The sequence below is a fragment of the Phaethon aethereus genome, assembly GCF_964289735.1.
Source record: "Phaethon aethereus genome assembly, chromosome: 15".
Lineage (NCBI taxonomy): Eukaryota > Metazoa > Chordata > Aves > Phaethontiformes > Phaethontidae > Phaethon > Phaethon aethereus.
This window is the reverse complement of record NC_138591.1, coordinates 11,384,647-11,401,310: the sequence shown is the minus strand read 5'-3', so window position 1 is coordinate 11,401,310 and position 16,664 is coordinate 11,384,647. Positions and strand designations below refer to the sequence as shown.

Genomic DNA, 16,664 nt, shown 5'->3' with positions numbered 1-16,664 from the left:
CTTATGGTGATCTTCCCCTTTGTATCCTTCTGTGTGTGTAGACGTAAAGGACAAACAAACCAGACAGTTTTCTTACATGCTCCACCTTTTTGAGGGAGATGTTGCCTGGTGCATTGGTGCACTTGTGGCCACAATATTTTCTACATAGTAACAGTGACCTAAACAGGAGATATTTATTCTTTGAGTGTCATATTTGCAGAATCTCATTTTGGAGTTTTGCAGCTACAAGCAGAGCTGGAGCACTGTATAGCATTCCCTTTGGGATCAAAGAACTGTGAAGCTTCAAGAAATGCCGGGAGCCGTAGACTCAGAGATGTGATGGTGAGTCTGCTGCCAATTATATCCTCCTCCTAGCTTCACTACATCCAATCAATTAGATCTGATTTCATCCCACAGGAGACTACAACTCCCAGCATCACTGAAGGCTTTCTGGGTCTGAGTTTCAGGGAGGAATTCTGTCCATTGTTGGGTTTTTTTGTTTTGGGGTTTTTTTTCAAAAATTTTGACTAGCTGAGTTATCTTAAGTCATGGCCAGTCAGTTCCTCACAGGTTTGTGTGTGAATGTGTGTGTGACAGAGGAAAAGAAGAAAGTTTATGAAAGAAATGTAAAATCATGTTATACTGTACAAATACTTATATTCTCAGTTTTTATATGTATGTCTGTGCACCTCTCCAGCAGCTGAGTGATCTTTCTCCCAGTCCTACAGGGCTTTAGAAAGTTGGGTTTGGGGTATTTTTTTTTATTTTTGCAAGAAGTTCTAAAGAAATTTAGTCACTTTGCACTCCCTAAAACTCAGGAAAGAAAATTAACTGTTACTGAGCAAGGCTCACAGAACAATGTGAGTGACTTAATACCTCAGGATAGTGAGGCCAGTTTGAGCTCTAGGAAACTCTTATTAAGCAACAGGATGGACTCCAACTCTTACAGCTTAGCAGAGTGGAATTTGAAGTTGGATTGTTCATGCTTTCTGAATGAGTTTCCAAATGATGTGTATGAAAATTTGTGATGAGCTACCTTTGTATGTCCTGGGACTCATGAAGGCGTTCAGATACAAGATCTCTATCCACTTCAGCTTTAGGCATGTCAGGATTGCTTAATTGAGCAATAACCATTTAAGCATGGAGTAAAAACATGGTTGATGAACTGGAAATAAGAATAATTTATGCAGAAAAACCTATTTCTGCACTTTTCACATAAATAATCAAATACTGCAAAAGCACCAAAGGAAACCATGATCATGTCATCTCAGGTGAACAAAAAATTGAAATATCTAAACACTGGGTGATTTATTGCCACACAACATACAGTGACCACTTTTGGTGGAACTGGTCTTAGAGCCTGTTAACCCTTTTCCCTCAGATACAATCTCCGACGTTCCTTGGTGGGACAAATTTAGCACTGTTGACAAAAGAATGTCTGGCTCAAAAATGGACAAATAATGGATGAGCGGAGTGCACCTATCAGTCAGATAGGCTAGAGATGCTAGGAGATGGATTGCTTATCTATTCTTTCAGAAAGTGCGTTTTGCTCTGTCTCGTTTCTAGGGGGTTCTCTACCTTCTGATGATTATTCCCTGGTGGTGTATGTATTAAGGTAGAAGGAGAGTAAAATTCTGGTGCAGTGAGGAAAACAGTAAGTAAATCTCAATTCACTATTACCTTGTTGTGCTCCAAGCACTTATCTGAGAATATAAAATAGGCACAGAATGCCCTCGTGTTATTCAGAGATGTAAATGCCAGCAGACAGTAAGAGAAAAAGGTGAATTTGGTCAGTAGCCGTTGGTCAGTACTTTAGGAATTCTGGAGGCTGCAACAAATAAAGACATTCCTAACAAGAAATTAGGAAAATATCTTTTTCCATTGAGTGTGTAAGCGTTTAGTTGTGCAGTTTGAACTGGTTCACATAAAAATAGTTTGCTTTTTAAATAAATCCACACTGGATTTTTCAACTCTCTTCTCCCCTGTTGTGCTGAATCAGACACTCTGCAATGCACAAGTTGCATTGCATATATGCATGAACAGTCCAACTTTAAATTGCACTCTGTTAAGCTACATGGTTTGGACTCTAGGGTGTACCTTTAAAATAGCTTCCTAGGGACCAGCTTGGCCTCACTACCAAGGTATTGGCCATTCTTATTCAGTAACACAATACAAATTAATAGCAATGGCACTGTTGTCTCTTCTTTCCACAAATGCTTGAGTCTTAGGTACTGAATTTAATGCAGGTCCTGAACAGAGATTACTGTGACTCGCTACTTTTCCATGAACTCAATTTTCACAGCAGCCAGCCACTGAGGGATGAGTATCTCACTTGTAAAATTAGACAGCCAAATTTTCAGGACATCTGTAATTCAGAAGAAAGCAACTGTGTAGAAATTAATTTAATAAGCCTTTGGTAAAGCATCACTTTTTCAGTTATCTAAACTTCTTACCACTTATGACCATGTTATGATGGGTGATCTTAATGTACTACAGCTACAGTTGTTACAAAGCAATAGGAATGCTTCTTCCTCCACCCCCCATTGAAGAAAAGAATTAAGCATAGTGGACTACACCCAAACAATGGGATCAGACACAGTAAGAGGCACTTAAATGAATATGGTTTGCCTCAAACACATGGAGAAATACAGAACACATCCCTTATTTAATTTCTGTTGTGGCAAATGAATCCACTCTCAAGACACTATCAATGAATGTGAAGAGAAATGGACTACACGCACTCATTAATCTGTTACGGGGATCAGTAAATGCAACTCTGAATGTTGGCATATGAAAAATGCCATTGCTCTGTGTCATGAATACCAGGTCAGGGTGAACTCAGTCTATGTCTATTTGTGTTCAAAAGATCTCGTCAGTTAAATTTATATTGGTGGGCCTGATGCAGGCCACTTGCTATTTCCTCTAGGAGCTCTCATAAAGCAAATATGAACCATGCAATGAGCGGTCTGGCTAGCTTGATGTCAGTGTGGTCACAAACCCAGGCCTGGCTTGCATCATGGAAAAACTGCTTTGTGGTCTTGGGATGTACTCAAGAGGTGCCTCTTGGGAGGAAGCATGGCCTTGAGAGTCTGAAAGTGGTTAAAAACTGAGTGCATTTAACTGTTGCTCCATATGTCTAGACATAAGGTATGAATGTGTAACAGTTTCAAAATCTGTATTATTTTCTGCTGGAAAGTTTGGATGACAATGCAGCACTTTTGTACTTTTCTTGTGAAAATTCACCTGAATCTAAAACTTGGCTAGTGTGGTCTAAGACCAGTAGATCTACAGGGGGGAAAAAAGAGAGAGGGGATAGGAAGGGTAGGGGAAAAGCGCAGAAAGATGGTGCAATCATTCTGGAAGAATATATCCCTGAAAGTTACGTTTAATTTAGTTTAACATTCTGAAAGACATTTTACAACTTCTGGAGCTGAATTGCACAATCTTTTAAGGTTGATTTAACTGTATGGCTATAGTCTAACTGCTTTAAAAGCTTGTACTCAGACACCCCAGAAATATCTAAGTTCTAATTGAATTTTTTTTTTTAAAAAAAAGGTATGTTCAGTGGCTTTTAGGCAGATAAGAGAAGTTTCTTTTGAGTGTTTCATCTCTCATTTTATTATGCTTAAGTACCTTTAAGCTTTGATGATTGGCTTGACCTAAATTGACATCTGAAAAAGAAGCCTGATATCAGTGCATAAATCTGTGATAATCACCAGATCATTACACAGTGTCACCTTATGAAGAAGAAATACTAAGGCTATTCTGTTTGTATTCGCAGAAAGCTATTAATGCGTGTTTTTATAAACAGATTTTAAAATGCCACTTCTGAGGAAAAAAAAGGCAAACTAAATATAGTAAATATAGATATAAATATAAAAGCTAAATTATTTTAGATGGGACTTTGATGTGCATTTTGTTCGACGTCTACTATCCTGAAGTTCTGATGGAATGTCACTTTGTGATGAAAAATTTTGCTGGCATGAATACTAGATTCTTAAGTCAGAATGTTCTCAGCTGTTCTGCTGTTTTTCTGAGCCAAATAGCTGTGTCTGGAAATAGGCAGTGTGATACTGCTCTAAATTCATGGGGAAATGATGTTAACATCCGTATGTGTAAGCTGAGCAAGGGTTAGTGAGAAGCTAATAGCATAGACCCCTCCCACCCAGTTCTTAATTTATTATTGTCTAGAAGGGGCCTGAAATGTAAGGTGATAAAGGCTTTCTGTCTTCACATGGTGTGCAGCGGGTCTTTATAGTCCCTGAAAAGTACTATCAACTCACGCTTCCAATATGAAAATTATACTGAAATCTACTGTTGACCTTTTCCCTCCCTAGAACTGTTTCTTTGAAGATGTTCCCCCATTTGCTTAAATAGCGTATGACATTAATCAGTCACAGAAAATAGCCACCACCAGGATCTTTTTTAGGAGCATTATGATGCACTAAGTGTCTGAAATCATAAGGCCTCAGAATATTCCTCCAGTGACCTACTAATGCACATGCGGAAAATGTGAAAGCTCTTACTTCGGAAGCATACAAACATCTTCTCTTTTTTGCGGTATTTAGCAGACGTCTAAATTATATGCTTTAAATTTGCAACATAATCTGATGTTTATCTCTCTCATTTGTGCAGATAGATATGGAAAATACATAATGAAATGCACAGGTAGGCATATTCAGGGCACAAAGAACTAGGGCTGGACACTATGCATACAACATAGGTGAAACCGCTGAAAAATGGTGTACAGTAGTTATGGTGTGTTTTTGTAGCATATATAGACACGTGCATATGATCACTGATTCTTACTTGTAATTTTCTTATCATTAATTGTAGGCCCCCTGTTAATTTTTAATACATTTCCAACTAATGTGATATTCTATATTACATTCTATCATGAAGTAGGCCAGATGAGCAAGACTTTGTTTTTAAGTTTGAAGCAGAATGTCAGCTGACAACAGCAAATGCAACATACTGATCTAAAGGAGAAGTCATGCATCGTGTTGCTTACTTACCGACTGCCTTTAGAGAGGCGTACTTGTTAAGTTCTTTGCCTGGGGGCTGTTGCTCATATGGGTTTGTGATCTGTCCCAGGCTGGGATATGAATGTTGATGTGTCATCTGAGGAAGCAGGGGAGATGTTGGCATGACGTTATTCATCTGTGGTGGATCTGTATTAAAGAAAATCAACAAGCATTACGGAAAAAATAAATCAGTCTTAAGGTTTTAACATCATTATCCAGTACAGATTAGACAGGATATGTCATGAGAATTAATGTAACAAAACACTGTTTACTACGAAGTGGGAGTTTGAGTACAACAAACCTGCACTTCAAACAGTTAATGCTATGATTAAAGGATGATGAATGATTGTAGCAATACATGCTAACTTTTGTATAAAAAAGATCTTTGAACTAAAAAATAGGTTTTCCAAACAATTGAACACCAATGCAAAGACTGAATTTGCTGCAGCATAAGGATACAACGCAAAACTTGAAGTTTATTCCAAGGCAACTTGAATGCAGGGCAGTAGAATCACTCTGAGCAGTTAAATGGCCAGGCTAATTTAAAATGGCTTAGGCAGGCCGCTGTATATATGCTGTTACACTGCTTTTAATACCAGAACAAGCTTCGTTATTTGCACAGCATTATGTTGCGTTCTGTAGACATGCCCCATAGTGCAGAATGTGCACTTTTGGCTCATGACTATCATTACGTAATTTCTTGAAAGCTCACACTTTGTCCTTATGTTTTCTCCTTTTCCCTGCCAGTAGGTATCATAATATCATATCAAGATAACATTTTCTGTAGCAGACATACCTAAAAGCAGGAGCTAATTACTGCTGATGTACAGTTTTATACCAGTGCTCACACCATATCCATTCTGTAGTTGATTTGTTCCTTTATAGTAGAGAATACAGCCTGGATACTTTACACAATAATATATTAGTTGTTTTTAATGTTTGATTCCAGCCTCTAAAAAGTTTAGTCAGAATTGTATGCTGCACTCAATTTTCAAACCTAAATTTCAACAGATTTCAACATGCTCAGCATATCCTTTTGCTGAGTCTTTCTCCAGGCTGTGTATTTTGAGATATTTGGAGCTGATTGTCAATCCTAGAACCTTGTCACGGCTTCTGAAATCACAGATGAGTGCATTTTTCTCCTGCAATGAAACCATGGTGCTGAATTGGTGACAATACAGTAACTCCTGCAGCATCAAGCACAGGCTTATGATCATGTAGAAAGCAAGCTGGGCAGTTCGGGGAAAGAAGGCTTATTATGATGGAGTGAGTGGACCACTCCCCAAGCACCTACAGGATATGGCAGGAGCCAAATATCCCTGCAGTTTGCCAGGATTTTAAGGGAACTGAGGCACTTGGCTTTCCACAGCTCATTAATGAAGCTGAGTGCCTGAAGAAGAGCTCTGAAGCCAGTTAACAGATTTACTGCTGGGAGAGAAAAGGAAAGCTAAGGCATTTTTTAACTTTCTTCTTCTTCACCATTGCTGCTGCCTGGTGCAGTCTCTGCTGTTCAGACTAAGGCTGCCCCTGCCTTTGCAGAGCAGTGTAATCACATCTTCCTGCCACATACACATATAAACAAGTTGTGAGGGCACCTCAAGGCAGCTCAAGAAAAATGATAGAAGTGCTACCATCTAATAACAGTATGATTCTTCTTCTTGTTACTGGTTATTAATGGGGAATAAACTGGTTGTGGTAGTAGGTAGAGCTGAATGAGAAATGCTTTTCCCATAACAAAAGAGTTTTTCAGTAAGTGTTTTTTTTTCTTTTACCAAACAAATGAAATCTGAAGTTGGACTTTTGTTTGCAAATAATGTGTCACATCAGGAGAAACATTTTGTTATGATTTCAAAATTATACATGCATGTAAAATAAGTTGGCTCATTTTTTAAAAGAGAAATGTTATTTGAAAAAACTAGAAACTTTTCTGTTCCCAGAATTCCCCAAAGGAGTATTGGAACACGTTTTGAATCTTTTTTGATAGGTTTACCTTGAAAGGGTAAGTTTGTTAAGTCAACCCTTTCACAGAAATGGTTGTTATTTTAATGAATTGCTATTTTCTAATAAATAAAAGCTCTCAGGAAGTTTCTGTTCAGCTATAGTACTGGCATGTCTGATGTAACTGAGTGACTCTTCTCTTAGAGCAAGAATTTGCAAAATCCTATTCCATTCCCATTCTGTCTCTAGAGTACAGCTGAGGAAAGCCTCTTACTCTAATGGCTTGAACCATGAAATAGTTGACTGCCCTTTCCAAGCCATCCATGTTTCCAAATGTGTGTCTCTTATGGTTGCATCTACAAGTACGCTTTTGAGGAGGAATTCTAGCACAGCCGTATTTCGGTGACAGGGCAGCTGTAAAGATACCAGCATGGGTGGGACCTTTAATATAAGGAAGGTGTCAGCCTTTTACCACGACATTCACTAATTTTTTTTCTGAGTAGATGTAAATCACCACTTTGTAGATGCTACTACCACAAAGTTCCCTTGTGGTAATTCTTATTATTCAGTCTGTCAAGACATCATGAATTCACTGTGACGAAAGTTTTGTGAGCACCAGTATTTCTACACTCACTGCCAAAGTGACTTGCAGTTGTGGACACTTGCAAAAACAATGTAAATAAGGTGTGGTTAACCAGGACAGTTTTTCTACCGCTGTTTTTTACTTAGACCTGTTATTTTTACTCAGTCATCTCTCTAAGCATAGTGAAGAAAGTTACCCCGGAAATGTACTGTGGAAAATTAATTTGGTGCACTTGTTCTCTGTCCAGGTGTTCAGTGGCAGACTACGTTGTTACTAGGTTGATGGATTACTAATGTTGCTGCAGTTTGGTTCTTTGAGTGTTTATGAAGATGTAAAGAAATATGTTTTCCATTTCCAGATAATCTTTGACTTCTCTTTTGTCTTGTTAAAAGCCCAGAATGTTCCTGAATTATGAATATCAAGCAAATTAACGACAGTCATTCCTTCACTGCTGCACTGACTGCACAGTGCCCCTCGCTCATACCCAGATGCTTACACAAGACTAAGTCCTTGCATAGAAGACACAGTTCAAATTACTCATTCAATTGGCCATTTGCACAAAGTAAATTAAGCAAAAGGCCAAACGCTGGCAAAGTACATTGAACTATATTGAAGAAAGATGCCTATTTCTAAAGAGACTGCCATTAGAATGGAATCCTAGGGTCTAAAAGGAAAATCTCAGCTTTCTATATACGTGTGTATATACGGATCATACTATATTTTAGTCTAACTGGCCATAACTAGTGAATGCTGCTTTTGTTTGCAAGCTCGCTAAACTGAGTGTGATGTGATTCCTTATCTTTGGGTTTGTAGAAATGAGTGAGCAAATGGGACACTTACTTGTTTTCTTCACACATACTTAATGTAATGATGATGGGTAAATTCACCTATATTTGGATGCTATTTAGGAAATGTTTGTAATTGAAATAACAATGGTGTAATGCAAATTCTGCAGCAGGCACCGTGAGGGGGAGTGTAAGCCTAATCACTGGGGGAAGCCCAGGCTTAGCTGTGAGCAGCTAGGCGGCTTTCAACAGGACTCGCCTTGCCTACTCACATTTATAACTAAAAAAAGTATTGGCCTCAGCAGTGTTGCCTTATACTTGTAAATACTGCTTCAGTCTCAGCAATACTGAATAGGGATTCTCTCAGGAAATAAAGAAATTTGTCTACAACTACTTCACAACATCTCAATGTGAAATTTGAGATTTTTCAATTTAAGATTTTATTTTTTTCCCCTGAAATTGGAAAAATAGTAAGTGTTAGATTTTGGGGAGCAAATAGTAATAATCTATTGGATTATTCAAAATATTTTGGGATACAAAGGATTGGTTTCAGTTGGAAGAAAGACTAACCAGAAAAATCCCTACCAGCTTTATCACTGACCTCTAGTGCCAAGTTAAATCCTTTATACTTATAAACTAGATATTCTGTGATCGGTGTTTGCGAATAGCTGGCTTCACTGAATGGGGACAACTTAACACGAAAGCTGTGGCTGTGCCGATACATTTCTTTTGGCAACCCAACACTGGTACATTGTCCAGCATGGTATTCCATATAACCAGCTGCACTGTGCCACTGCCAATTTATGTATTCATTTTTAAAAGACAGGGAATTTTGACAAAGAGTCAAAAAACTGTTTGTGCCACAGCTTCTAGCATGAATAGTCAGACCTGATTAGCAATGGTGGTACTGTAAAAAACCTGCAATATTCACAACCTATCTTATTTTCTGCTGAAGCAAGGAAATATGATGCCAGGCTGCTTCCTAACCTCCCAAGACTTTGAGGAATCATTCTGTATGTAGTGTAGTGGTTTGCTCTCTGTCTTCCTACTACCAGCCCAAAAGGAAGAGTTTGAAAAAGCATGCTGGAGCTCACCACACAAAAGCTAGATGTCTGCTGGGCAGAAAATGAGACACAGGAAAAAAAGAAAAACAAAAAATATCTTCAGATGCTGAAGAGTGCCTTGGCTGTTATCCCCTTAAGAGGTATAGGTGTAGAAAAGCTTGTGGGAGGCAAATGGAGCAGAAAATAAGAACTGGAAGGAAGCTGCACCGAAACCAGTTTATAGCTAGAGAAAGTGGGGTTTACATCCCAGCCAACAACCACGAGCCTTTGGAAATGGCTAAGGCATCGGCCTCTGGTCACAGTCCCAGTAGCTGATGAAGACTGGTCATTGCGTTATCTGTTTATTATCTTGACCTATATCTCAGCCTGTGCAATTGAAACTTGTATCCAGATGTCACAGCTAACAGCTTACTGCATTTTTTCAAGTGAAAATGCCTTTTTTGGAGTGTTTCCACCCCTCCCTGATGGTAAATATTGGAGTTGCTTTAGTGTGCATCACGGGGACAACAATAATGTAATTGGTTGCTGCAGTTATGCTACACTCTATCCAATTAAGATGGTGTCATATCTAATTGCACCTCAGCAATTATTAAACACAAATAAGAACCCAGTGTGGAAACACCTGACACACCGTGGTCACTTGTATGAATGTGGTAAGACAAAGCAAAAGCGCCAAAACTTTTTGTTTGTTTGTTTTGTTTTGTTTTCTGCATTGTTTGTAGAATATATTGTACTGTTCATCTGGTTTGATTATTCTTGTCAAGAAGCTGCCAGGGTTATGGGAAATACTCAGGGTTACAGGAAAGGATGCTAGCTGGCTGCTAGCAATAATCTTGTTCACTCTTTGAGAGCCAACAACCTGCCATGAATGTCCCTTAAGCTCAGCCACTATCCTCCTCCTCTTCAGCCATTAGAGAGTAAAACCTGTTCTGTAGAGTGGCCTGGGGTTTCATTCCTTTCTGTAGCAATGAAGTCAATGATTCGGTGCTTGCAGACAGGGAAAATGAAAAAAACTCCATAGGTACAGAATGGAATCTATTAGTAAGTGAGCAGTTACAGGCATAAGGGAAAGAGCAAATGAGACAGGCAATGCAGTAACAAAACAGGAGAGGATGGGGGAAGGGCAGGGAAGCAGAATGAGATTTTGCTATAAAAGCCACCTGCAGACACATATACAAAGAAATGAGAGCAAGACAGACAAAACAAGACTGGGAAGTCAAGGGGGAAAAAAACGAAAATTCAGAGAAAAATATAATAGTGGCTGAGCATTTTCAGATACTCAAAAGAAAAAGATATGCCCTGAACTAACTAAAATTGAAAATAACAGCCATGAAAACAGGATAGATTTGAGTGATTAGAGAATACCAGTACAAAATTTCTCCCCTCCCATCCATAACTGCACTGCCACCAGCAGGCATATTTGCCTCTCTGTTCTTGAGTGTATTATACTTATTTACAAGACTAGCTCATCCAGCATTGCAAATCCATACTCACATTCCTACAAGCCTCACCAACAGAAGCTGCAGGTGCTATTTCTGAAAAACCCTAGCTATGATGAAAGCTGTGGGATATTAACAACTTGACTATGCCTGTAAACTAATTAATTTCAGAGCAGTTCCTTCCTGGATAACAAGACTGTTCTCCATTCATGGGACTGAGCCTTCTATTGGGGTGAAATTCAAATCCTTGGCCTATATACTTGCTTGTGCCTCTGTAGGTTGTACTAATGCAGTTGAACTGACCCTCCCTGAGGTTTTGTGTGTGTGCATTTTCCTACATCTATATAACTTGAGTTTTTTCTCTGTAGGTATTCTATTGCCATTGTTGTCGTCTTTTTATTTAGATTTCTTCTTCCTTCGGATTTGCATTAAATGATGTGTTTTTAAAGGATATTCTAGTCACATCCAGAGCATCATTGCATGCAGGAGCATACAAGGGTAGGTTCTGCAACAGCTGGCGCATCAAAATCAGGCTGCACACCCATTAGATAATGCACTGTTTGTGCACATATAGACTTATATGTCATATATGTGGTCCATCCAGTTTAGTAGCTGCCCCAGTACTAGATGTGTGACAGGAGGTTGCAAGAGACCTAATGGTATTTATATGCAAAATTGTCTCTGAAAGGTGTGTGCTTATCCCTTACGCTAGGGATTATGCCCCAAAACCGCAATGCAGGTTATGCCCCAAAACAGCAGTCTTCTTAAACACTTTGGTTTGCATTAATTGTTATAAATCTGCATGGTCTTTTTCTCCACATAGTCATAAAATGGTATTTCAGCACTTGTTAAATTAATGGCAGTCTACAGCAGTATTCTCCACAGTTTATTACAAGTCCTAAACTGAAAAGTATTCCTATTATCTAATCTTAATTTCTCTGCCTTGCAATTTAACTGATTTTGTATTTTAGCAAGAACAGATGCTCACAATCCATTTTCTGTACCATTCATTATTTTATGGGTTTTTTTTCCACTTTTCAAATATTTGTCTCTCTTCTGAAGTAAATAATTTCACTCCGTTCAGTCTTTCTTCATCTGATAGTCTTTGCAAAATTTGATCATTACTGCTGCCATTTCTCAACACTTGTAGCCTTGCAATGCAGCTTCTGAGGTGAGATTTTACCCTCAGCAACACATGAAGTTGTGTTATTCTGTATATAATGGTATTGTAAGTCATTCCTATAAGTCTCTGTCCCTTATGATATGCAGACTTTTTTGTTTTCTCATTGGTGATGCAAAAGTCATGTGAGTAGTCATGTTTTCCCTAAATGTGATAGCTCTGAGACAATAGATATTTTTCATGGCAATTTATAATAGCCAGTTGTCTGTTCTGTCTCTGCACTGTATCACAAAAACATTCTTGTAACACAGACAACCTACCCATCTAATCACCAACACAAAAAGGATCTGAGATGAGTGGGATGGCATTTCATCCAGAAAAAAAATGTTTCTGTTTAATGGAAGTGACAGTCTACAGTGTAAATGCCTGTCATCGAACATACTGTCTTGTGCCTTCCGCTGTCCTGTCAAACAATTGTAGGAGTTAGTCCCATGCTACATGCTCTAGTCTTGATTCTCTATGGTGCCACTGAATGTGAGTGTCTCTCAGCATACTGACCTCTAGTGCTGTATGTTTTCTATTCACTTCCTACATGATTAACCTCTTGGTCTGTTGCTGTCTTGCATGGTAGAGGTTGCATGATCTTTCACACATGGATATCCTCAGTAGATTTCTGAGGAGAAGCTTTTTTCTCCAAAACAGAAAAATGTTGGATGCAGGAACATCTTCAGTTAGTGTCAGATTCAAAAAGGTATTAAACTCCTTTTGACACAATGGTGTTGTGGGCAGTGCTGACAGCATGGAGCATAGGTGAGTGAAGCGTATTCCCTGCTGCAAGCGTTTATGAATCAGCAGGGTTTGTAGTGCTGACTGACACCAAAATTCCTGTTGCTTCACATTGAAAATTGGCAGGAGATAGGATGGCATGGTAACTCTTAGCACCTTGTTGATCTAATCTGAGACACGGATGAAAAAGGTTATTGTGGATGCAGTCTTTATGAGAAAGCGTTACGGTAGGGAGATTCATGAGCTGATGTTCAGACACTATGTCTCTCATCTGGACATGGGAAGGAAGGTCAAGGAGCCAGCTCATAAAAATCCATAGTGCTCTGCTCTCGGTGCATATCTCGGGAGGAACTGCCTTTCCTCTAGCAGGAGAGGTAAAATGCAGAGACATATCAGTGAGCTGTGTAGTTTGAGTGCTAAAAATGCCCCATGCCTGTTTTTAAATGGCAAAATTCCCAAGTTTCCTTCCAGTGCAGTGGAATTCTGTGCTGCTTTCAGATGAAGGCAATGTTATCTACACACACTCAAAAACAGATGGACTCTTCGTTCTCAATACTTTTATCTGAAGTGCAGATGAGGACAGCACTAATTTTACAGTACAAACCTGCCCCCCTCTACCCATTTAATTTTCTGTCTACATCCTTCAGGCACTTATCTATGTGAAAGTCAGGGATTATATTTATTTGAATAATGATTTGGCGGGAGTTGCAACATAAAAGAAGGAAAATTAGTAGTAATGTGGCCAAAGAGGTGGGGGGCTCCAGAGCCATCTGAGTCCATCCAGGGAAGTGCACACAATGTTCCTGTAAAAAGGCCTTTTTCTTACTAAATAAGATGTTCTGTTGCCACTTATTATATAAATAATCTGTGGGAATTATTTATATATATATATATAAGAATCTTAAGCCTGTGAGCTCTTCTGAACTGTGTGACAGGTTACAAAAGGGGAAAGAGACAACTGCATCTTTGCATATCAGTTAAATTCAAGAGCGGGTGCCTGAAGCTTCCCACTGTCTTTTAGATGAAGTCTCTGATGCTGTGAGGTGCTGAATTCTTTGTGGTCATGGTGATTTAGGAGTTGAGGCCTTCATCATGTTTCAGGTTTGGACTCCTTGCTCCTGGTTAGACTCCAAGTGTGTAGGAGCAGAGTTCTGTGAAATCAGTTGGCTGTTTTATTGCCATCCAAGGAGGGTGGGAGTGGGATATCACTGGCCTTGTGACTAAGCTGGCTGGAAGCCTCTCTCCTCTGCTTTTCATTTCCCCGGGGCTCCATGCTGTACTGTTGCACTCGCATTCTTTTAATATTTTCTGGGCTTTTGCTTTGCAAAAGCGCTACAGTCTGAGGTTGGTTTTCCATGTAGACTTTTATTATGTGACACCATATATCCTTTTATGAAGGTTATTTTTGTGTCCTCTGAAGGTTTGCTTTTCCTTCATAATTACTCACAACCTGACAGATTTATAATCCTCTGATAGGATTTGTGACATTGTAATCTTCTCTAGAGCAACCCATTGTGGCTTCACAAACAGAGGATTATAACCTTTAAGAAGGCAATAAGCAGATGAACTCTTAAGATATCAAGACCCTGCTTTCATATCAATTTCCAGTGCTTGAGTTGTGGGAGGGCAGGAGAGTTGCTGTGTTCTCACTCCCACCCACGTTTCTGGTTTTCTTCATCTTCTTTTGCCTCAAGTAGCAAAAGTAGAGTTGAGAAATTAATTAAACCCACCAGTTATACACACTTGGAGCACTGCAAATAGCCTTAGCTATGCAAATTAAGAAAAGATAAATTCAGCAAATTTGACTTACACAACAGAGGGGTTTTTTTCCCAGAAGAATGTTCTTTACGCTTTCCTATAAGGTATCAGTTGTTTTACAAATCAAACACTTTTGTACCTTTTCACAGAAATAAAAATCGGCTAAGATGTACTAGCCAGCTCAGATTCTTTGTGTCTTTTGTCTTTCAATTAAATTACTTTTCTTCCAACAATTAATATACTTTTCTTAATGGGAATGTGCCTGTCATTTTAATATTTGTTCTAAATATTTATATGCCATACTTGTTTATTGTTTTCTCTTACTGTAGTGGTTATTGATGACCAATAAGTGTAAATTTTTATGCAGCTTAAATATATTAAAAATTCCCTTTCTTCAGGCATTCCACCAGTTTGTCTATTAGCTGTCCCAATATACCAACTGTTTAGAAGGAAAAGGCTAGACAGTATAAAAATTATAAAAGCAAACATGTTACCGACTTCATGTCTTTGTTATTTACTGTTATGTCTAAGCAGTAACTTAGTGGTCCCCCGCCTATAGGTTGTGGGTAACAAATTGCCTGAGGGGTTCTCATGTTGATCATGGGCAAAGGCAATTGAAGGGTTAAGATTTAAGGCAGAGAGAGAGTTAAAATTGGAAGGAAGTTGCTCAGCATTGTTCCCCTCCAGTCAGCAAAGGTTGAGGACAATTTCACTAGCTAATCATCCAGCTAATGTGGGGTTTGAGAAATATTTTACTGAAATACGTATCTCACCTGAGCATACCCCAGTGGCATATTCTGTCCTAATGTACCTGACCCAGTAATGGAGAATAGTGTGCTTTTTACCTTCTGGCATAATTTAGTTTATTCTTTTAGAGTCTCTCTAGAGATGAAAATATATCAGTGTGCTATACCAAAGCTGTAATGTCCAGTTACGGATGTCTTCTTTCCCGATCCGCATGGGCAAGTCTTATTAATGTCAGCGCCATTTTTGTTTCGTTAGTCTGTGTTAAGCAAACAAAAACTCAGAAGGTCTGTGAAGAATTAGAGTTGTGTTCTCAGAGAAATAGCCGTAATTTGTAACCTTTTAGAACAGCAGAAAACAAAATTTACAGGTGACAGACTAGGGTGCATGTTATCTTGTTGCACAGAGTCACAGAAAATACAAATGACTGGCTTTTCAAAAGATTAACTCATTTATCCCATGCTCCTCTCAGGAAGGATGACCTGTACTCTTGATAGATGTTAGTCATGTTTTTAAAAAGCCTCCAGTGAGGGAACCTGCACAGTCTGGTCCCGTTCTAATGCTACTCTAGTGGTATCCTCACCATTAGAGAACTTGTCCTATTATCTGTTTTACATTTCCTTCAAGGCGGTTAAAGTCTATTAGTCCTCTTATCCTCCCAAGGATATGGAGAGCAGATGATTACTCTCCCTTCTGCTGTAGCATTTTACGTATTTTGAAGTCTCTGCCCTACAGAATAGGAATGCTTTCAGTGTTGTCATATAGAATGATCAGAGGCCTCGGAAATCCAGCTTTTCTGAACATGTCTTCCTTGAGGTTTGGCATCTTATATCTTCTCATATTTCTCGTATCTTTCAGGTTCTCTACTTATTTATGCACCCAAGCATACCATTTCTTCTCTGGCATCAGCATAGTGTGATCTACTTCGGCCGTCAGTCCCCTAAAGCCCAGAAATCCTTTTATGTCAGGCTGCTCTTCACAGTCTCATTCCGAGCCTGTGTTTGTTTAGATAACTATTCTTATACGTAGAAATTTGCATCTCATTTAATAGGGATGGACCTTGTTTTTTCACACCATTTTTCCAGCTTTTTAGGACCTTTTGACTTTTAATCCTGTCCTTCAAGGCCTTTGAAACCCCTTCCAGCTTGGTGGTGTCCACAAATTTAGTAGGTGCATGTAGCCTCTGTCCCGTCCTCTTTCTCATTAATGAAAATATTGCACAATATTTGAGACATAAAAAATCCCTGCAGAACTCTGTTCAGTATATCCTTCCATTTCAAAAAATACGGATCATTAGGGACTATTCTCTGAATGCAGTTTTTAGACCATTTTGCACCTACCTTCTAGAAACAGCTTCTGAAATCTTACTAAAAATCAGGATGTATTATATCGACAGCTTTCCCCCATCCAAAGGGGCTGTTATATTGTCATGGAAGGAAATTGC

The 16,664-nt window shown here is 38.9% G+C and overlaps 1 protein-coding gene across 1 annotated transcript in view; it reads right to left on the bottom strand.

The window, feature by feature from the left end:
- Positions 1–16,664, bottom strand: part of SHISA9 (shisa family member 9) — a 187,462-nt gene that overhangs the window by 14,724 nt on the left and 156,074 nt on the right. Inside the window, exon 3 of the mRNA XM_082006645.1 lies at positions 4,995–5,150. Coding sequence (XP_081862771.1) covers positions 4,995–5,150 — 156 coding nt within the window. The remainder of the gene's footprint in view (positions 1–4,994; positions 5,151–16,664) is intronic.